Source organism: Thermobia domestica, chromosome 16, assembly GCF_964235325.1.
Source record: "Thermobia domestica chromosome 16, izTheDome1.hap1.1, whole genome shotgun sequence".
NCBI lineage: Eukaryota > Metazoa > Arthropoda > Insecta > Zygentoma > Lepismatidae > Thermobia > Thermobia domestica.
This window is the reverse complement of record NC_137469.1, coordinates 112130339-112153735: the sequence shown is the minus strand read 5'-3', so window position 1 is coordinate 112153735 and position 23397 is coordinate 112130339. Positions and strand designations below refer to the sequence as shown.

The 23397-nt window shown below is 35.2% G+C and overlaps 2 protein-coding genes across 2 annotated transcripts; both read left to right on the top strand.

Annotated features, from left to right (window-relative positions):
* The first annotated feature begins 11296 nt into the window (after positions 1-11296).
* LOC145672577 (uncharacterized) lies at positions 11297-12961 on the top strand. Its single transcript, XM_081741736.1, has one exon. The coding sequence runs from the start codon at positions 11297-11299 to the stop codon at positions 12959-12961; it is 1665 nt and encodes a 554-aa protein (XP_081597862.1).
* Positions 12962-13242: 281 nt separating this feature from the next.
* On the top strand, positions 13243-16107 carry LOC145672576 (uncharacterized). The gene has a single exon (XM_081741735.1). The coding sequence runs from the start codon at positions 13243-13245 to the stop codon at positions 16105-16107; it is 2865 nt and encodes a 954-aa protein (XP_081597861.1).
* Positions 16108-23397: the final 7290 nt, after the last annotated feature.

Sequence of the window (23397 nt, the reverse complement as noted above, 5' to 3'; positions counted from 1 at the left end):
GCATGGTTCGGTTCATTAAAAGTACAGATCTGAAATACATTATAATAAAATAAATAAGTACCGTAGGTCACAGCTTCCATCCAGACTATTAATGCGAACTGAACAAAGAGAGAGAGATAGAGAAAAAGAGAGAAACTAGACAGAAAGAAAAATTGAATGAGTCCTATTTTACAGCTAAATTTTTATCAGAAAGAGCCTACATTAAAAGTCTAAATCGTATCATAATGAAAAGTTACAAATGTTTAAAAGGAAAATTGGATGTTGGTTCCTTATAGACGTAGCAAATCTTGCATATTTCGCATTTCGTGTGTGGATAAAACGAATTAAATTATAGGATGGAAACGAATTTTATGTCAAATTAACATAAATAAAATCTCTCTTGAAATGACCGAAAAAGGGGGACATTTTCTAGTCATTTCCGAACATTCGTGTGTTCCGAACATCCACTCTCCATTTCACCTATTGCGGATATAACGTTGTAATCCGCAATGATAGAGTGAACACAGTAGAGCTGAAACGGGTCATCGCAGTGACACGGTGATTCGATTGAGACTCGGTAACCCACGGGGAAGAAAAGAGACTTCACTTATTTTCTTGACATAGAGTGTGTGTATTTGTGTATGTGCGTGAGAGAGAAGAGAAAGATATAAGACATGATAAGGAAACGTCAAGAAAGATGGATAGAGAGAGAGAGAGAGAAAGAGAGAGAAATATAAATATGTAAACTACTTATCATTACTCTGTATGATGAAGACTGAATACACTCTTACTAAGCTACGCTACTCACTAGGTCTGTACGTTTAATGAACACTGCAGAATTTGGAACCGAATGACGCGGAAAGACAGGATGTGTGTTAAACTTTGGGCATGATGCTAGATGTGTCTGGAAACTTTTCAGTTTCCTTGGAAATTGAGTACTTAATTAGATCAGCAAGTTTGGTATTAATTTTGAAAGTGATTTAATTAATTTTTCAAGCATCCTCTACGTATTTATTCGAATAGTTCTGACAAAAACTAAAAAAAAATATTTCTATATTACTGTTGGATTACTCTTAACGGAACTTTATAATGTTAGGTTCTTTTGTTTAAATCCAATATTTTATCTGTGCTTCCTTTTCTTTTCTTCTTCTATCTCCTTTTCTCTCTCTGCCTCACTTCTGTACTTCTAACAGATATCAAATGGTTTCAATTTTTCATTGAGATATATTTAAGTTTCTCTCTACATTAACTTATGAATCTCGTTTCGTCTCATTTTTATTCTTTCACTTTATTGACACTAATACATGTATATTTTCAAATTAGAATTGTGCTAATATTGTTGCTGATTTGAATGTGGGAGAGAGGAAAGGAAGAGAAAGAGAGAAAGAGAGGGCGTCTCTCAACAAGAAACAATTAAGAAGGTATATATTGGATGGCCTAGCTGCAAAGTGTTAGCAGTCGCTTTTTTCTTATGCGTACTGCATAAGTTCAGTAATTCACCATGAACACAGTTAATCAGAAATGCTTTTATAACGAAGAAATAACAACATGAATAGTGAAATCTCCAGAACCGATTACCTCAAAACTCCGGTAGCCAGAATTAGCTGGGGATAGGGGACTTATATATTAAAAATTCACAATCTCTGCAAAATGAAGACGTCTTTTAGTGTGAAAGAAAAAAAGGAATTAAATCTCTGATTTCCAGTTCTATTATTCCTGTATTTCTGAGTCTGTGTGAAAATTACTGACAAAATACAATGAATTATGATTATTTCGTAGAACATTCCACTTTATTATCACAGGAGTTGCATCTTTCGATTTGCTTATTTGTGAAAAATTATAGAATATGTTGCTATACTATATAAAGTATATTTACTGTCGCTATTCTAATGACAATCAGAAACAGAATTAAAAGATAAATAGTAATAGTTTCCAATCAAGGGGGAATTAACTACTTTTGTTTTAACACTCCTTTGGCTTGATATATTTCTTCTGGTTCACCCTCTTCCCCTCTACCTTGGATACGGAATGCAAAACATTTTTAGATTTTGATTATTGATTCCAGTATATTTCAAGGATCATTTTTTGTTTCTAAGCCTGAGTGATATGTCGATATATCAATATCGCCGATATCAATATTGACACATATCGACATTCAATATCGCAAATATATCAACATCGATATATCCATATCCTAAATTTTCGAAATCGATCTTTAGGGAGGCAAGCGAGGGATGGGTGGCCCCTAAGACTTGCGATGGATGACAAAACAAAACCTACTTTTAACAATAATGTCTTCCAATGACAATTTCTTTATTACAACAAATAGCAATGTAAATAAATCCATTTGCCAATTTGAAATATTATATACTGTAATTTCTTAGGTGGCAAAACTTTTCTCGAAAAAAAGAAAGAAAAAAGCCCCTATTAAAAACAAGTGCTTCCTACTTTGACCTAGAATTTATTATAAGAAATTTTCTTTGTTCCTCTCTCTCGGAGAATTCCATCCCATTTGGCCTTTGAGACCGCTCATTGACAAAAACTGTACACATGACCGCTATATGCAGACATGCTCTTAGATATAGTCAGAGATTTTGAAAACGAAACGAGTTTTCAATAATAATAATAATAATAATAATAATAATAATAATAATAATAATAATAATAATAATAATAATAATAATAATAATTATTATTATTATTATTATTATTATTATTATTATTATTATTATTATTATTGGGTTTACAAGTAGAGTTCCGTCTCTTTATCTTTATGAGAGGCCCGCAAGTCTGCTACGCTAATGGTGTCCCTTCGTCTGTGCTTGTCTCTCTTTCCATTTTTTGTGGATATTTGTTATTGTGCTGTTAGGTGTTTATATTAAACCTTTACATTATGTAACATATTTTTCTTTTTCTACGAGTTTTTATTTTGAAAAGGAAAGAAACTGCTTTCCTCTGATATCTTTTTCTTACCATTCACCTTGTTTGAACTGGTTAAGTAAGTTCCTTTTGTAACTTTTTGTGTTATCAATTTCCCTCACAATAATAAAACCGTCATTCTTAACAATTTATTTTATTCCCTTATTTGCAGTTTGCCACACTTATAAATTTGTAAAAGAAATTGAGGTTTGGTCCAATGTCTTTCGAATTCTCAACCAACCCAACGTCCGAGCTTTTGGGGTTGCCTACTATTGCAGGAAAACTAGAATTGCAGGTGGTAATGCACTTTTGGAGTAGTTTATACAAGCTTGGCTTTAGTAAACTTAAAACCTATTTAAACTTTTGCTGACCCAATACGTTTATTGTAATATATATATATAGTTGGCGAAGGGATAGTAGAGGTCTGCACGAGCTTGGGTCGAGCCCCCGGGCCGGGCTCGGACGTAGAAAGCATATTTCACTTCGAAACAGGGCCAAGCTGGGGCCGTAAATTTTTAAATATACAACCATATATTTAGGGCCATTTCGGGTCTAACTTTGTAAATATACTGTAGAGCAATATTCATTGGACCCTTCTTTCTGGAGAACTTTTAAAGCACAACTACATAATTAAACCGCTAATTGCTGTAAATAAAAATACGATTTTGCGTTAATTATTAATTTTCTGTAATTCAGGCTTATTTCGGACTCATTTGATTATCACACGAGCTCGGACTCGGGTCGGGCCTCATGTTATAAATTCATGGTCCAGGCCAGGCTAAAATTTCCAACCCGTGCAGACCTCTACCGGATAACCACTAAAGTATTCTAGAGAATATCACTTGTCTCAGATATAAACCAACGTAATTTACATTATCCTAAAGAGGTAGTAATGCAAGAAGGAAAGCAATTGCTATATATTGAGTTGTAGACTTTCTTAATGTTATTTTGATATTTATTCATATACACTAATTCTTATAGACTTCTTTTAATATTTGTTAAGTCCTTCCAATATCTAGTTTCTTTTTTAATTTTATCGCCTCTACTTTCCCATGGACTACAGAACCAACATTCTGGCACAATTGAACACAAAATCCTTGAAATATTTACAACAGCAAATTAATACTATCTTGGTTATTTTCGAGTGAAAGACCCGTTCTCTATATGTGAATACTTGCAACATGCGGTTCATTTTGTATCCTTAATCTGCTTATTCCTGACATATTCAATTCCAATAAACAACACAATTTTCTAAGATTGAAGAAAGAAATCACATGTTAAATATCCTTAAAATCTAATATTTTTCCGAACTTTATCGTGAAACAGACAGACATTTTAATAAAATAATTCGCTCTCTTTTACAGTAGATAGTTTGAAAACGAAGTTATTCTTCAAAACGTCATGATGGTGAATAAACATTGTAATTGTTGTTAAAGGCTCAAAATTGTGTGTGCGAAAAATGAAGATAATGGATATTTTGACATTGTAAATAGTTATAAATAAATAAATAGCTTTAGTTAATTTATAATATTTCAGAGTTAGCAAAGAAGCAACTAGTAATTTCAACCAGTAAACTCAATTTATTAGTGTTTTCTATTTAAACAAATTGAAATCATGGAAATTTCCTTTGCTGATATGTTTTTAAGTTAATTGAGTTTTATAAATAATATTTCTCAAAATATAATAAAAACAAAATGTAAAATTATTTAATTAAATCCTAAACTTTTAATGTCATAATTAAAAGTTTGTTTATTCTAACTCTGTGGCAATATTTTCATTTATAAATTGCATAAAATGCTGTAATTATATAAATTGGTAGCTTCTGTTAATGTTCTGTGTCTGTTTATTGTTTGTGTTTACTTTCGAGGAGAATATAGGTACAAAAAGCTGATCGTGGAAATTAAAATAGAATTCCAGATTTCGATTGATTTGCGTGTATCATTGCTTCTATATGTCGAAAAAAATGTAATTTTGGACTTCTGTCCGTCTGCTTTTCAGATCCTTCCTTCATCTTGAGGTGCGTTTACATTCCTAAAGATCACACCATTCATAGCTTTATCTTTATTGCAAGGGATATGAAACAATCTGGTTAACGAAACAAAAGTGACTAGAGCACGTGACTGTTTAAGTAAAACACGAAATCCTTGGTGTGGTTCTCAATAGGAAAGTATCAAAACGCATTCCAGTGGATCATAACATGACTTAAATTGTATGTCTCGTCATACCATCACTCTTGACCAAGTACATGAATACAATATACAATCACTCAAACCATTTAAGGTTCCTAAGTTTAAATTAAGATCTTTCATAAGATTCTCCGTTTTATTGAAAAGATAATTTTGCTAATATTAAAATGAGGAAAATTAAATGGAAGGCGACAATTAAAAATTCGATTCTCCCCAAAAATGACACTAACGATTCTGTGTACGTTTCAGAAATAAATATTTCATTACAAACCTTGCAATATGACCAAAATAATTTCGAATGGAGGGCTCTAGGATTGATATATTGTGAGAATTGTATGACTTTTTTTTTTTTTTTTTTTTTTTTTTGAAACCGCTAACAATATTTGGTTCATATTTCATAAGTTAATACTCTTGAAAACCCAACAACAGTATGTTAGTTAACTTAGAAAATGTATGAAGGGATAATTTCGTGGAAATAATTTCGAGTAGTTTTCTTACAAAGAAACCCAAAGACAAATCTGCTTATATTTCAAAAGAATTTCAACAGCAACCTTACAATATCGTGTAAGTAATTTTGTTGAAAATTCAGAATAATTAGTTTACCGATGAGTATGAATTATTAATAATAATATTATGACTATTATAATAATAACAATAATAATAATAATTGCTATTAGGGACGCAGGTGTGTTAGGACACTGCACACGTTTCTTAGGGACGATTCCTGGGCAATGATACTTCAGCCTGTAGAGTGGTCCTGGTAGGGAAAGCTCCAGTCTACGAGAAAAATCTAGATGTGCCTGCGGTAACAGTGGCAACGGCGAAAACTAATTCACTGAACAAATCAACGTTTTTTTAAAAAAATAATAACTGTGTGATAGTTTCGCTAACTAACTGAACATTTTGGCTTCATCAGACAGTGAATTGTGTTCATAGGCAAGTTATTTAAGACAGCTATAGAGTGGTCCTGGTAGGGAAAGCTCCAGTCTGCAGGAAAAATCTAGATGTGCCTACGCTAACAGTACCAACTACGGAAACTAAATCACTGAACAAATCAACGTTTATTTTAAAATAACTGTGTGATAGTTTCGCTAACTAACTGAACATTTTGGCTTCATCAGACACTGAAGCCAATATGTTCAGTTAGTTAGCGAAACTATCACACAGTTATTATTTTAAAATATATGCTGTTTTATTCAGTGAATTGTGTTTCTAGTTCAAGTGATTTAAGACAGCGAAGCTAATATGAACCTATTAGTAGACGAAACCCAGTAGAGTATCTGCAAAAACCTGCATTCCTAAATGGTGAATAAAAACGGAGAACCATCACTATATCTTTCCCAAGAACACATGTTCTCAAATTAGCATGAGAATGGTAACTTTTAGAACTGAATTACCCCAAAAGAATGAACTGAGTAATAGACTAAGAATCCCATACCGCAAAGACAGTCAATTTTTTTTTTTAAAAAATAGGAAAGATATCAAGAAAGCACTTAGTACAGACAATACAAAGTGGACAACGGAACGTCAGGAATCTAAATATACCACGTAAGTTAGAAATTCTGAAAAGAGAGATAAAACGACTGATCGTGGATTTTGTGTTAAACAGCAAGGTACAGACGTGTTCAAATTATTAGACTCAACATTCAGTTTCTAAATATTTTAACATTCTTACAATATTACGCGAGAAAATACGTTCGAACCTAGTCCAAATTACTACTTCGTAACACTGTCCTAATTTCTAGTGGGTGTGGCATATGATTTTCAATATCAATAAAACAAATGCGTACGTGACATTCAAATATAATTAGTATACAGTGTGTATGCAAATTGGAAACAAAAAATGAAATGGAATACTTACAAGAAAATTATCTCTCCCAGAATGATTAATATTTCCTATGAAATTCCTTATTCTTTATTAAGTCTTTTATCCTTTGTGGCATCTTATGTACGAGTTTAGCACATTTTGTCTTTAATTTAGCATCGTGATACCACAAATTGTTGATCTCCTCGACCAATTTATGTTTGGTTGTAACGTGCTTCTACTTTAGCTTTTCCTTCATGAAGCTCCAAAGCTTTCACACGGTTCATATTAGGACTAGTGTCCGGCCACGGAAGAACACTAACTTCGCTGTTCTCGAAGGATTCTGTCACAGCTTTGGCCTGGTGGCATGTGGCTCCATCATGCATAAAGATGAATTGTATGTCATCAAACCAGACTGTCTGGGAAAGCAGTTCTTCTTGAAGAACTTGTAGGTATTGGTCGTGCTTCATTGTCCCCTCTATTATACACAGTTTTTCAGGCTTGAAGACAGAGATCACACCCCAGACTATGACTGAAGTAAGATGCTCCTTTGTGGCATCTTATGTACGAGTTTAGCACATTTTGTCTTTAATTTAGCATCGTGATACCACAAATTGTTGATCTCCTCGACCAATTTATGTTTGGTTGTAACGTGCTTCTACTTTAGCTTTTCCTTCATGAAGCTCCAAAGCTTTCACACGGTTCATATTAGGACTAGTGTCCGGCCACGGAAGAACACTAACTTCGCTGTTCTCGAAGGATTCTGTCACAGCTTTGGCCTGGTGGCATGTGGCTCCATCATGCATAAAGATGAATTGTATGTCATCAAACCAGACTGTCTGGGAAAGCAGTTCTTCTTGAAGAACTTGTAGGTATTGGTCGTGCTTCATTGTCCCCTCTATTATACACAGTTTTTCAGGCTTGAAGACAGAGATCACACCCCAGACTATGACTGAAGTAAGATGCTTCACAGTTTGTTGGAGACATTCCAACTTGAATTCCTCCCCGGGTCGACATCGCACATTTTGTAAACATTAGACACGAAGACACATGATTAATCACTGAAACACACTATTCTCCAATCGTCAGCAGTCCAATATTCTAGGCCTCATGCACATTCAAGGCAATTCTTTGTTATGATCGGTGTAGACTCTAATTTCTCTTTTATTTCTTGACCGCGTGCTTTTATTCCCTGGGCACAACGAATCCTTCGAACACTTTCAGGCCAGATGTCTGCGCCATACTCAGCCATTTCTTTGCTTAAGTCTCTTAGAAGTTGCACTTCTGTATCCTAGAGCCAATCTTTTTAGTTTTCTGATACCTCTTAGCGATAGCTGTGGTTCTTGTTCACACTTCCCAATCCTATTTGGCTCGTGTTTATTCCAACAGAGATTCTACTCACGGATTTTTGTTCTATGTCAACTCTACTAGCAATGTGTCATCGTGTATATCTTTCTTCCACCAAAAGTATTTTGTTAACTTCCACTTTACGCGGAGAAAGGTCCTTTGCTTTCCCCATTATGCTGCGATTACAGAACTTCACAGAATAAAAGATCGATACAGGAAACACGTCACGATCATTTTAAACTGGCCCATTCGAATTGTTAAACGCTTTGAATGTCGTAACTTCTTACGACAGCAACCACAACACTTCAAACTGTAGCTTGTTGATAGGAACACAATAGCTATCTACAACTGAAACACTACTTTCCGAATTCCCACCGCACTAATACCGTTTGCTGTTCAACGGTGATATCATCACTTCAACTGTATAGTAAATAAATGAAGGATCCTATATTAGTGGTTTAACCATTAAATTAAATGTTCTAGAACTCTGAAATTTGGACTCCTACATCAACTTTGAATTTTTCAAGCGTGAGTCTAATAATTTGAACACGTCTTTAAAATGGGAAGATACTTTTGGTCAGGTAAATATAGAACTGAAGATCTGAATTTGGGGGGCGCGGTGGCTCAGTGGTAGAGCGTTCACCTCCGGTGCTTGGGGTCCCTGGTTCGATCCCAGCTCGCGCCGTGTGGACTTTGTGGTGGACAAACACCGTACTCGTGGGTTTTCTCGGGGTTCTCCCGTTTCCTCCCACTTTCTTCATTCCACCATTTCATTCATTTCTCATAATCACCGTCTCCTTTAGCCTAACCGGCAAAACCGTGGGACGTAAAACTCAAAGATTTCATTTCATGAAGATCTGAATTTAAAAACTTCGAAGTCCACTGGAGTTTTTTTTTTTTTTAAAAAAAAAGAAGAAAATCATTGTTATATTGAATGTTTTTGTTTGGAATTGTCTTTGGTGGTTTGTGTTACTAATTATATTCCTTGCTGTCTCACCTTAAAGTTCCACTGGGTTAATGATACATATATACAGGGTGTTTCAAAAATGAAATGAAATCCTTGAGTTTTACGTCCCATGTTTATGCCGGCCAGGCTAAAGGAGACGGTGATTATGAGAAATGAATGAAATAATGGAATGAAGAAAGTGGGAGGAAACGGGAGAACCCCGAAGAAAACACGAGCACGGTGTTTGTCCACCACAAAGTCCACACGGCCCGAGCTGGGATCGAACCATTGACCCCCAAGCACCGGAGGTGAAAGGGTGTTTCAAAACAACACCGACAATGTTTGGGAGGTGATTCCTGACACCAAGATAAGACAAACAAATATAGACCAACCTGGGTGTACAAATGCTTCCTATCGGAATTATAGGCTTCCGGAAACATGAAAAATGAAGTTTAAAGGTCCATAGCTTCTAAAATATGGTACCTACCGTAGTCGGGTCAAGACTCCACTTAGAAACTAGTATGTACCCTATCCAAATATCCAAGTTTTAGAATCCTGCAGTACTTCCGCAACAATTTTTATAGGTAGTTGCGGAAGGCAGTTGCAACAATTTTTATAGAGATAATTTTATTGGTCATACTATAATAGAAAAAATAAATTCCGACATGTTCCAGGAAATAATTTCATCGTAAATGATAAGATCCATTATTTGAATTACTAATAATACAGTAAAACCTGTCTTCAACGGACTCTTTATTAAACGGAAACTTGTGTTAAACGGAAATATTTCACGTTCTTGTGAATTTACTGGCGAATTTACTTTATTAAACGGAATTTGTATTATACGGACAACGGAAATCAAACTATTTCTCCTAGTGGAAAATTTCAAGCTTCGGAATGTCATTTAGGTTGTTTTTAGACATTCTATGAGAGGTTAGATATATTTTTTTTGACAAAACAGACAGTGATGTGCAAAGCAAGCAGACACATGGATATGCGTGCTTTAATTGAAAATTATATGGAAAGTCTAAAAGGAGAAGAGGAGATGGAGAAAGAAGATAAATAAGACATTGAGTTGGAAGGAGAGTGCACTTATCAAGATTTTGTCAAAAGTTTAAAGGAACTGCAACATGAAATTACACTGATACGCTTAGTATGTTTTCCCAGACTAAAGTCTCTGTGGAAAGTTGAACAGACAAGCATCAGTGTGTACCAAAAAAAAAAACTCCTTGACTATTGGTAAAATTAAGTAAGTGCAATAGTTTCCATGTTTATTATAAGTTTTGCGTGTATTAATTCGTACTAGAAATAAACATTGTAAATTGACTAATGCATGTACAGCACCCTATTTTATCTCAGTATGTCCATTATATGCATGCACTTTTGTTTTGCATAGGTCTACCTTCGTTCACCGGAAACCTACCTTTAGCGTAAATTTTTGCTAGTCCCGTTCGATTCCGCTAAAGACAGGTTTAACTGTATTAAAAATTATTTTGAGTTCTTCAAGCCGTATCGTGCAATTCCTAACATTACAGCAGAAGTGCAATAAGAAAGGCAAATTTGGCATCTGTGGCTAGTGGGGTACGAAAGGGGTGTTTATTTCTTCGAGCATGTGTCTCGAATAGGAGCACTAGTGCTACCATTTACTATTCAAATGTAGATTCTTTATTTTTAAAAAAGCAGCTTGTGTAGAGAGGATTAAAATACGCATTGGTTCGCGAATCTATTGCATTATCTACTGGACTAAGGGTGATTCTATTAACCTCTTTGTCTGTTACTCTTCTGTTTGTTCGGCCGCATTTCATTATTCTTTTGTTTTGTATCTGGCAACGCTGGACGATTGATAGTTTTTTATAAGTGTCAACGTGGCGTGTGTGACTGCATAGTGTGTAGTTGCTTATGCATAGCAATTATTGTATTTAGTTGTGTGTTTACAATATAATAAATAGTATATTGTGCAACAAACTTTGTGTTCAAAATAATACAGTCCATGAACATTAAAGTGGTCCTTACCGACCGGATTTTGTTCCAGTTGTGCATGTGCATGGTTTGGGAACTTGTGGCGCAGTATCTTCATTTTGTAGTGCATTGTCAAAGTGGTGCAGAATTATAACAATGGAAGAACTCATAGGTAAGAAAACTGTACTTAAACGTGAAGTGACAAGGTTAATACATAAAGTGAACGAGAATAAAAACAAGCCTAACTTCAGTATCAAGCTGTACACTGAACGTGCTACGCAATTACATGGCGATTGCACAGAGCTCATTACAAAGTTCATTTCTGTGGGTGGTGAAAGTGAGTTTGCAAAATATGATGGAGAATTTAATGAAGTGCAAAATAAGTTGGACTCTGTCTTAGAAATTTTGTACAATATGCAGTCACCTAATACTGAACAGGTAAATACATCAAATAAACAGTGCACAGATGTGAAGTTGCCAGACTTAGAACTCCCTACATTTTGTGGTAGAGTGCAAGATTGGCTATCGTTTCGTGACTTATTTGTTGCTGCTGTTCATAATAACAATCGGTTAGGAAATGCTCAAAAGTTGCAGTATTTGAAGACAGCTGTATCAGGGGAACCTGCTATATTGTTGCAGTCTATTTCCATATCTGATGATAACTATAAAGTAGCATGGGAGTTACTTAAATCAAGATATGAAGATGTGAGGGAGCTAGCAAATCATATTTTGAGCAAGTTGATTACTCAACCAGCTGTGAAGAATGAGTCATCAGGTGAGTTACGAAGATTGGTTGACAATAGTGTTCAGTGTGTGTGTGAACTTAAATCCTTGGGCCTTCCAGTGGAACATTGGGATGTGATTTTAATTTACCATGTGGGTGAGAAGCTAGATAAGAACACCAGAAAACAATGGGAGCTTTCATTGAAGAAAAACGAACAACCAACTTTCGACCAGCTGAAAGAGTTCATATTACAACGTGCCAAAGCGTTAGCTGCAGTGAGTGCAAGGTCACCGGCAGACACGTCTGCTTTAAAAACAAACAAAAAAGGCAACACGTTAGTGCATCATTCAAGTCCAATTGTGTCATGTATCATGTGTAAAAATAACCACAAGCTATATAAGTGTCAAAAGTTCATAAATATGTCAGTGAATGATAGGCATAGTTTTGTGAAAAAGAATTCGCTTTGTTTCAATTGTTTGACCTTAAATTGTTCCGTGAATAAGTGTAATGTGAAGCAGGGTTGCCACACTTGCAACAAAAAACATCATACTTTATTGCATTTTGAAAAGAAGGATAAAGTAGATCAAGTAAATTGTTCTCATTCTATAAATCAAAAACTAATTCCTCAGGTGTTGTTGTCCACCGCTGTCATAAATATCAAAGATAATGCAAATAAGTTGATACAATTTCGTGCTCTTATCGACTGTGGTAGTGAATTATCGTTTGTAACTGAACGTTGCGTCCAGAAATTACGCATAAACAAAGAGAAAATAAACATGAGCATATCAGGTGTTACTGGTTCTAACGTTGGAAATTCTCATGCAATAGTTGATTTGTGTTTTCAGTCATTGTACAGTAATAATAATATTCATACTAAAGCAATAGTAGTCCCAAGAATCACAAGTAACTTACCCAGAGTAACTATTCAAAATATAGGTAATTGGGAAATTGTGAAACAAGTAAACTTAGCTGATCCACAGTTTAATAAAAGTGGCCCTATTGATGTGTTGTTAGGTGCTGATGTTTTCCCATTATTGTTGCTCAGTGGGAGACACGTAGGTACGAATGGAGCTCCGTCTGCCATTGAAACGTGTTAGGTTGGGTATTGTGTGGTCAGATTAACTTAACGAATAACACATCAAGTGTTCAGTCATATTTTGTTTCTGTTGATCTCAATAAAACATTGCAAAGATTCTGGGAAGTAGAGGAGTTGCCAACTGTACAACATTTATCCGTTGAAGAGCAAAAATGTGAGCAGTATTTTGCTGAAACTTACAAACGTGATGTTGATGGCAAATATATTGTAAAATTGCCTTTTAAAGAAAATGTTGAGCCTCTAGGTGTATCACGGGACACAGCAGTAAAGCGATTATGCCAGATGGAACGTAAGTTACAGAAAGATCCTGATTTATGTAAACAATATTGTGATTTCATGAAGGGGTACTTAGACTTAGGTCACATGGAAAAAATTCCTGATGTAGAACTTGATAAGCTTGTATCTGAATCTTATTATCTGCCGCATCATTGTGTCTTAAATGAAAGTAGTTCTACCACTAAATTGCGAGTTATATTTGATGGTAGTGCTAAAACTAGCAATGGAATATCTCTCAATGACAACTTAATGGTAGGTCCAAAATTACAAGATGATATTATCCCATTAATATTAAGGTTCAGAACTCATCCAATTGCATTGTGTGCTGATATAGCAAAAATGTACAGACAAGTTAAGGTAGATCAAACTGATTCTGATTACCAGAGAATAGTGTGGAGAGAAACAGTTGACCAACCTATTAGTGATTTTAGACTGTTAACTGTTACTTATGGAACCAGTTCGGCTCCATATCTCGCTGTAAAGTGTTTGCAACAGTTAGCTGTAGATGAAGGTTATTGTTATCCCAGAGCTGCAGAATTAGTCATGAATGATTTCTTTGTTGATAATTTAGTTTCAGGTGCAGCTGATAGTAGTGAGGCAATGGTATTGTACTCAGAATTAACAGCATTATTACAAAAAGGTGGTTTCGAATTAAGAAAATGGTCTACTAACGACAGGAATGTGTTAAATAGTATACCTTCTCACTTAAGAGAAACTCAGTCGTTAATTTGTTTTAATGAAGATGAGAATGTAAAAGCTTTAGGTATACAGTGGAATCCATCAAGTGATTCATTTTCATTTTCTGTTGTTGTTCCCACTTATAAGTCAGTAATGACAAAACGAATGTTATTATCTGATATTGCAAAATTGTATGATCCGCTTGGTTGGTTATCTCCAGTATCCATTGTTGCAAAATTGTTGCTACAATCATTATGGAAATTAAAAATTGAATGGGATGACGTACTTCCGAATGATATTGCTCGCTCGTGGGAAGCATATTGTCAAGAATTGCCATTGTTGAGACTGATTAAGATCAAAAGGTGTATTTCTTCTGAAAATATTGTGAAATATGATCTAATTGGGTTCTCAGATGCTAGTGAAAAGGCGTATGCTGCAGTAGCATATGTACGTTGTATAGATACATCTGGAAATGTGCAAGTATACCTGATTGCTGCAAAGACCAAAGTTGCCCCTATAAAGCAAATATCAATACCTAGGTTAGAATTGTGTGCTGCAGTATTGTTATGTAGATTAGTCAATACGGTCATTAAGGCAATGTTAATCAAGTTTGAACAGGTTGTCTGTTACACAGATTCTACTATTGTGTTAGCATGGTTTTCTTCATGTCCGAGTAAATGGAAAACATTTGTGGCTAACCGAGTATCTGAGATTCAACAATCAATTTTTATTAAATGGGCGCACACATCGAGCAAAGACAACCCAGCTGATTGTAGTTCTCGTGGTTTGAATCCGTCACAATTAGAGTCTTATTCACTATGGTGGAATGGGCCAAAGTGGTTGATGGAATCAGAGTTACCTATTGTAAATATTAATTGCAAAAATCTAGATTCTGTTCAATGTGAGCAAAAGTCTTTAACTGTTAACATGCACATTAAGGTTGACTGTACAATAGTAGATAAATTTTCATCATTATCTAGGTTAGTTCGTGTTACTGCTTGGTGTAAAAGATTTATTAGGAATAGTAAAAGTAAACAGGAGTTAAGATGTAGTGGACCATTAACTACAAAGGAGTTGTCAAATGCATTAATACATTGGATAAAACAAGCTCAAGAATCAGAATATCCACTTGAGATAAAATACTTACGTATGAAAAAACCTCTGCCTTATAGTAGCAAACTATTGTGTTTAAATCCATTTCTTGATGAAAATGATGTCATGAGAGTTGGAGGTCGCTTGCAAAATGCTAGTGTAACATATGATTTCAAATATCCTATCTTACTTCCAAAACATGCTAGAATTACAGAACTTCTTGTAAAATCTGAACATATAAAGCATCTTCATGCAGGTTCACAGGTACTTTTATCTGTTTTGCAACAAAAGTTTTGGATTATTGGTGGTCGTGACTTTGTAAGGAAGATTGTAAAAAGTTGTGTAACATGTCACAAACAGTCAAGTGTAACAGCTTCTCAATTAATGGGTCAACTCCCTGTTGGTAGAGTAACACCAACTCGTCCATTTTTGCATTGCGGTTTAGATTATGCAGGTCCACTAATGTTAAAAAATATGAAAAGTCGAAATTCAAAATTATTCAAAGGTTACGTAGCACTCTTCATTTGTTTCAGTGTCAAAGCAATCCATTTAGAATTGGTAAGTGATGCTTCAACAGAGTCATTTATTGCAGCTTTGAAACGTTTTGTAGCTAGAAGGGGAATACCCACTGATATTTACAGTGATTGTGGTTCAAATTTCATAGGTGCAAACAAAGAATTAAAATCCTTACTGAAACTTGTAACGAATGGTGATTCAAAAGAGTCTGTATGTAATTACCTCAGTATGCAATCTATAAATTGGCATTTTAATCCACCATCCTCACCTCACTTTGGAGGCATATGGGAAGCTGGTGTAAAGTCTGTCAAGTACCACTTGAGACGTGTAGTTGGTAACACTGTACTCACATTTGAAGAAATGTATACAGTTTTGTGTCAGATTGAAGCCTGTTTAAATTCTAGACCATTAACTGCTCTATCTTCTGATCCTAATGACTATCAGGTATTAACCCCTGGTCATTTTTTAATTCATGATTCATTAGTAGCAATACCTGAACCAAATTTGTGTGAATTAAAAATCAATCATTTGTCACGCTGGCAATTAACTCAAAGATTGGTGCAACATTTTTGGAACCGTTGGTAAACAGAATATTTGTCTCGGCTGCAACAAAGGCCAAAGTGGTGGTGTAAACATGCTAATATCAAGATCAATGATTTAGTATTAGTGAAGGAAGATAAGACATCTCCTCAACATTGGAATTTAGCAAGAGTAGTTGCTGTTCATCCTGGTGTAGACAATATTGTTAGAACTGTTACTATTAAAACTAGCAAAGGTGTCTTCAAACGACCAATTGTGAAAATTTCTCCTCTTCCATTTAATGAAGAATAATACGTAGAATGTGTAGTGTAGAGTAATGTGTAGAATTATATGTAGTGTTGAAATGATATTTCAAGGTGGGCGGTATGTTCGGCCGCATTTCATTATTCTTTTGTTTTGTATCTGGCAACGCTGGACGATTGATAGTTTTTTATAAGTGTCAACGTGGCGTGTGTGACTGCATAGTGTGTAGTTGCTTATGCATAGCAATTATTGTATTTAGTTGTGTGTTTACAATATAATAAATAGTATATTGTGCAACAAACTTTGTGTTCAAAATAATACAGTCCATGAACACTGTTGACCGTGTCTTTTCCACAGGCTTGAATCTCGTATCATGTAGTATGTCTGCGTTTGACTTTTTAATTATTTTTGTCATATTTTATAATTGTTTTCCACATGTCACTTAATGTTTACTTCAGGTCCGAAACCAACCACAGAAGTCGGGGGAGGGCATGAATATGTAAGGGGGGCCAAGTCATTAGAAATTCTCTTAGAGATATCTAAATTGTGTTTTTTGTATTGAGCTCTGAGGGGCCACGAAAAGATTAGGGGGCAAATCCTCCCAAGCCCCCCTATGGTTGCAGGCCTGGTTCACTTGGATGCAATGACTAGATGATCGTTTTCTTTGGAAAATACATATGTTGCTCTGTGATAGAATGGAGGGAAAATAGATTCTCTTGTAAGAAGATCTGAGGGACGTAAGGATCTAGGTTCAACTTTTTGGACCTACACTCTAGAAGATAATCAAGTTTTTCGTGACCAGAAGTGTAAAAATGTAATATCATATTAAACTAATAATAACATCATCGCAAACGAAACGCCGTGGTAGATGAATACAGTATGTTACAATTCGATACACACACAAGGGGCGCGGTGGCTCAGTAGTAGAGCGTTCACCTCCGGTGCTTGGGGTTCCTGGTTCGATCCCAGCTCGCGCCGTGTGGACTTTGTGGTGGACAAACACCGTGCTCGTGGGTTTTCTCGGGGTTCTCCCGTTTCCTCCCACTTTCATCATTCCACCATTTCACTCATCTCTCATCATCACCGTCTCCTTTAGCCTAACCGGCATAAACGTGGGACGTAAAACTTAAAGAATTTTCGACACACACACACACAAAATTTCTTCCACATACCTTTCTAGTTTCTTTTATTAACAATTTCCAAACTGAATGCAATTCGACGTTAAAGTTTTTTTAAGGGGGGGGGGCGCAAGTAATGTAACATTGATAAGAGACAGTGGTTACAGGCAAATATAGTGTAATGGATGGCTTCTCACGCGTCATACTCTCGAAAGCATGACTGCTCGTACACTGCTAACACCTGATCTTCTCCGTCATTACTTCCCCTCCCTTCTTCATTGTATTTCTCTTTGCTTTCCTCAAATTTTAAAATCACATTCCTACGTCACATTATCGGCGAGTTGAAAATGGTATTAAATAGAACCTAACTGCATTCAGTACTTGTTTATATTTACTTTTCTTTTACCAAAAAATTAACAAGCATGATATTATTTGAAAAATCTTGTTTTCTGTGTAGTACTCTTACTAGTCAAATCTTTCACTTGCCTCGTATTTCCTATCTACAATGAACTAATATAAATAGCAGCTTCATAAGTATCAAAGACAGTGGTGTAATCAGTGGGTTCTGCTCTTACCACCAATTACAAAATTAAATCAACATATTGATAATGATCGATATGCATGAATTAAGTAACATAAATTTTCCTGTAACCCAAGATGAAGATCTAATACCATAATAAACGTCTAGAAGAATTGTCAAGATAGACGAATTCAACATTCAAAATTAAATTAAAGTAAGTGTTTCTTCCCTCTTACATACAGTATTTTATTGCATGTTAAAATATGTAATTACAACTGTCTTTAAATTACCTTCTCTGTACACAGAGGTTCAAACAAGATCTCTACGAGAACTCGTAACTATTTCTCGTATTTGAGAAAATATCTTTCCATTGGTTCCAGCATTTTATTTGGTTATCAGATTGTGTTGACATAAGTTGGTATTCCAATGAAAAATATATTCAGAAATAAAGTAGTAAAACGCAAGTTGGATATTTCAAAAATAAGAATACGAAAAAGCATTGAAAGAATAGATACAAGTACTGATGGGCGGTGGAGTACATTAAATTTAGTATGCTTCTGGCTGCAGGAAATGCACAAGTTGTGGAGAGACACTGCAAGAGCAAGGAAAGAATTTTGCTAAACAAAAATATGAATAAATAGAAGAATCAGAAACAGTATAGAAATATAAGGGAATATACAAAGAAGTAAACTATATGGAAAATTGGGAAGGAGTATCATTTCAGCCTTTTGGGCAAGCTAATGGTTATGCACTTTCGAGAAAACGCGAATGAAAATTTCAAGATTTGCTACAATTCGTAATTGCGACTGTCAGCAATCTTTGTTATTGGAAACTGCATTCCTGATGTATTAACAACTTAGTATAACACTATGAAGCATGTGGGTTACTGTAGAGCAAAGCAATAAGCATATATTCGGAAGCCTCATCAGATATTCCAAATGTTGGTTAACATTATATTGCAGGAAGAGTGAGGTACAGTTTACCATTTTGTTGCAGAAACAAAAAAGATTAAATATGAAAACGAGCAAGGTATTTATTACTTCCTTACAAAAGTGAAAGTATATAAAATTATCTATTAAATAATAAATGAAAACGAACACTAGTGAGTATATAAAATCATCTATTAAATAATAAATGAAAAGGAACACTAGTGAGGAACACTATTACGTACTTATGCACCTAACTCTACAACTCAAAATATCTCGTGTATTTTAGTTCCAATATGTATGAAAAACACTAGTGAATATGAACATGATATAGGTAACAGATTTGTACATCCCATTGGCTATAATAGCCACCATGAGAACAATCATTGTTACATTCTTGTTTTGATTTATGCAGTTCCCAGTAAATAGGTACAAATGTCTTCCTCGGCGGTTACACTCTTTGAGGAAACTCAACAAGCACGATGCAATGTCGTCTGTACCTCGTTTAGCTGTAAATTCTGACCATACAAACACGTATCCTTGATTCGGAGCAATCATGAATTACCAAATTATATGTCCATAATTTTCGTTTGTAGAATGCGACACTAGTTGACAGCTTTGGCGTAGGTAGGGCCTGTTGTAAATCAAGAGTTAAAACTTGAAGATTATGGGGATTTGATCTACATTCAGCTCTAAGTTCTGCCAATTTAGATAGAGCACTATCGGCTTTGGCAAGATGTACATTTAGCTCTGTTTGTGCACGTTCTTTTTCTATTTCATCGAAGCAAGACGCAAGGAACACGCGCTTCTCATCACAGAAACAGCATTTATCTGCAGCAAGTTTTTTAAATCAAAGTTTTATTCGTTACAAAATACTAGTCGATATGCACAACTAGATGCGGGTGTTATTGCTTGTTCTTCACACCATTTCACACACAACTGATAATGTTTTGTGATAGTGAGATTACTCCCAAGGAACCGTCGTTTCTTTGCACCTTGTCGACGAGAATAGTGTGATTCACAAGGGGAATGCTCTCAATGCGTCTTCGTACAGAGTTTAAGGTTTTATCCTTCAGACTATTAGGTATCGTTCCATGAAGTCGCCTTTGATCTTTCCGTACTATAGGACTTCCTTTCATGTCCATATGTTTTTGTATATTTTCAACTCTTAAACACTGACATTGTAAACCTGTATTGATAGAAATGCTTTCTTACATACATATATCACCCCGTCTTTGGTTTTAACAAAATATTGGAACGTTTGGCTTCATCTGCTCTCCTCTGCTTTTTTGTATGTTCTTTTCGTATTACACACTTTCATTATGTCGGTCAAATATGCATTTTGGAGATCAAAGTCCGATAAAGCCCAAAAGTCTTTAAACAGTTTCTGCTTCTCGTCACTCGATATTCTTTGAAAAAATTTTCTATACAACCCCATGTTGACCCAATGCTAGCTGCTGCCATTTCTTTTCCTGTTGTGGCCCTGTAAGACATCCCACTGTTTCTCCTTCGCTTTCTCTCATTACGTTTCCATTGTTCTTGATGTTCTTTTCTTTGTCTCTTTCTAGCAGATTGGCGTTGAAACGGCTGAGCAGTACTTGCTGTGTCGGAAATGATGGGTACCATCATTGTTTTGCTTCTCTTGGTAATTTTTTTTGGCTGAAATAAAAATATAAGTGACGTTTTACAACACTCTGTGGAATACCATGAGCAAATGTGGGATACCATGCTGTCAAGACGATGGTGACCCACAATAAAAAAGTCTCTGCAATATAACGGTAACCCACACTATGCACACGCGTTTCCGAACTATTTACTTCGTCTTTGGGCCATTTCGCCATTCTAATTACCTATAATGTTCTTTCTTCCATATCGAATATTATACGCAAGAGCTTGTTTTTAATATACGTGCATTTATCCGATAGAATATCATTGAGCGCTTCCGCACAAAGACTACATATATTTTACATTAGTATACTGTCATTCAACTTTTAAACTTACATCTTCTGTATCAGAAAACAACTCTGAATCCGACGGGTTTTAGCTACTTCCACTGCAGGCACTTAAGTCATCCTGTTCATAGTGTGAATAGCGTAAGAGTGTAAGAGTATGAATAGCGTAACCAACATGTTGAAAATGAAAATACAGTAAGCGAGGATAATAAGGGAATTACAATACTGCGGGACGAGTTTGGATAAGCTATTTTCGATATACGGGACAAAAATATAGCCGTATACCAATCGAGTTCATTACAAATATGGGAGAAAAAGGTAAGACATAATTGATCCGACTCTACAGTAAAGCGTATGAAATGAGAAGGTGACCAAAAGATTCTTTGAGGACGATAATGATGCGTCCGTTAAAATTTTAAATCGAAAAGCATGTGAGAGGTTCGGAAGTATTAGTCTCATATCACAAGCTACGAGTATCACAAATTTCGAATACTAAAAGATGCAGAAATAAAGAACAAGCAGGATCGGATTGTTGATTTGCAGTTTAACGACTCATTCAAAGGACGCTATATGAGATGAGGAATCTGAATTATATAATCTCTCACCGGAAATAGAACTGAATTTTCAGCACCAGCGCTAGAATGTAGTAAAGGTAAGAGTACAGGAACTAACACTGGTTACTTAAGAGTAATCGGTGAAACGTTTATTTAAAGAGAGAGAGAGAGAGAGAGAGAGAGAGAGAGAGAGAGAGAGAGATGTGTGTGTTGTGTTCATTGATTTAAAAAAAGATTTTGATTAGAAAATTGGAAATTGTTTATGACGATACTAAAGAAGATTGGATTGGAGAATAGAGGAATCGTAAACTTACAACAAACTTATATATGAATCGTTGAGTTCAAAAACCAGTCATCTGCATCAAAGCAAACTTGAGAGGAGTGACAAACAAAATTAATTAGTCAAAATGTATTTGACATATGGGGCTATTTTCATTTTTGGAACGTAGAACTGACATTTTTCTACTTGCCAAAAATGAAAATAACCCTATATGCTAGACACATATTGATTAATTTAGTTTTGATTGTCACTCCTCTCAAATTACCTTTGATGGAGATGACCGGTTTTCGAACTCAACGATTCATATGAACTAACAAGTAAGTGTTAGAACAGGTTACGGAATGACAGACAATTGCTATTGGAAAAGAAGATCTAGAGGAGTGTTGCATCTCACTAAGATTATTTAATATTTATCTAGAAAAGATAGGGTAAAAGGTCTGCATTATATAGGCTATATTTCGGTAGGAGTATTAGGCATTTACTGTTTGCAGATGATTTTTCGCATATCTTAAAATCTGAAAAAAAAAATAATAAAATGCTTGATGTAGAAGTGTGAAAAGTATGTGAAAAAATAGACGTTAGAAAAGCAAAAAGAATACTGATTGGAACGAAGAAGTTTGTATCAAAATTTAGAATAAGAAGGGGAAATGGAAGAGGTGGCTAGTGCCGAAGTTAGTGAAGACTTAAGTTACCAACGTGAAATAAAAGAAGGAGCAATAATGGCGAAAGATGAATCTAGGAAGAAGAAATATTTGAATAAAGAATTATGAAAAGAAAACTTAAAGCTTTCCGTGTGATGTGTTGCATTCTGTGAGGAAGAAATATGAACATTGTACAAAAGCGAAGGAAACCTACTGAAGACTTTCGAAATGTACGTATTGAGATTTATGAATATGAGCTGGAAGAGAAAGAACATCTATGAGAAAAAATATATTAAAAATAGCAGGGGAGAAAAGAACAATATTACATGCAGTCTTAGAAAGAGAAAAAGAAACTCGGGACTTTGAGTGAGAATGAACTGTACAATGAGGGACATTATAGGACGTATGGCTGAAGGAAAAACAAGAGGGGTGAAGGAGGTCTGTTTCATGGACTGCAGTATATATACACTTTAATATTTACGGTTCTAGTTCCCTTTTAATTGTGGCATAAATTTTACAAGTGGTTTCGGAAGATGTTGTTTGTTTCGGGCTCCGATGCTGATTACTGAATATAAACACTGTTTATTTGAACATAAATGGAAAATAATTGACGTTTGTGCCAATTATCTCAAAATCTCAGTATTCAAGCAACAAGTATCTGTGTTCTCTGGTTCCCTGCTATTTAATACACAACAAACGTGTTTACATTGCGACAAACATCAATGTCGTCCCAGCCATTGATATGTATTGGCGTCGACACTTGACAAAATGTCCTATTACTGAATGTGTAATTGGAGTCAGTACGTGCAAACAAACACCCCAATCAGATAGACGGTTCAAAGTTGAATACGAGAATGACTTAGGCATTGGCGCCTTTGTGGATGGGAGAGCTGAAATCGAAATGCGACTAGGTAATGACTTGCATCACATTAACACAAATCATGTTATTGTCAATGAACGTAGGCAATTTTCACTTGTACTAATGTATGTATCAACGGGGCCTTATTACGGTTCAACACGCATTGCATTGAGTTTTGAATAGCTAAAACTGGTCTCAAATGAAAAAGCAGATTAAGTGATGAGTTTTTAGTTACTTGTTAA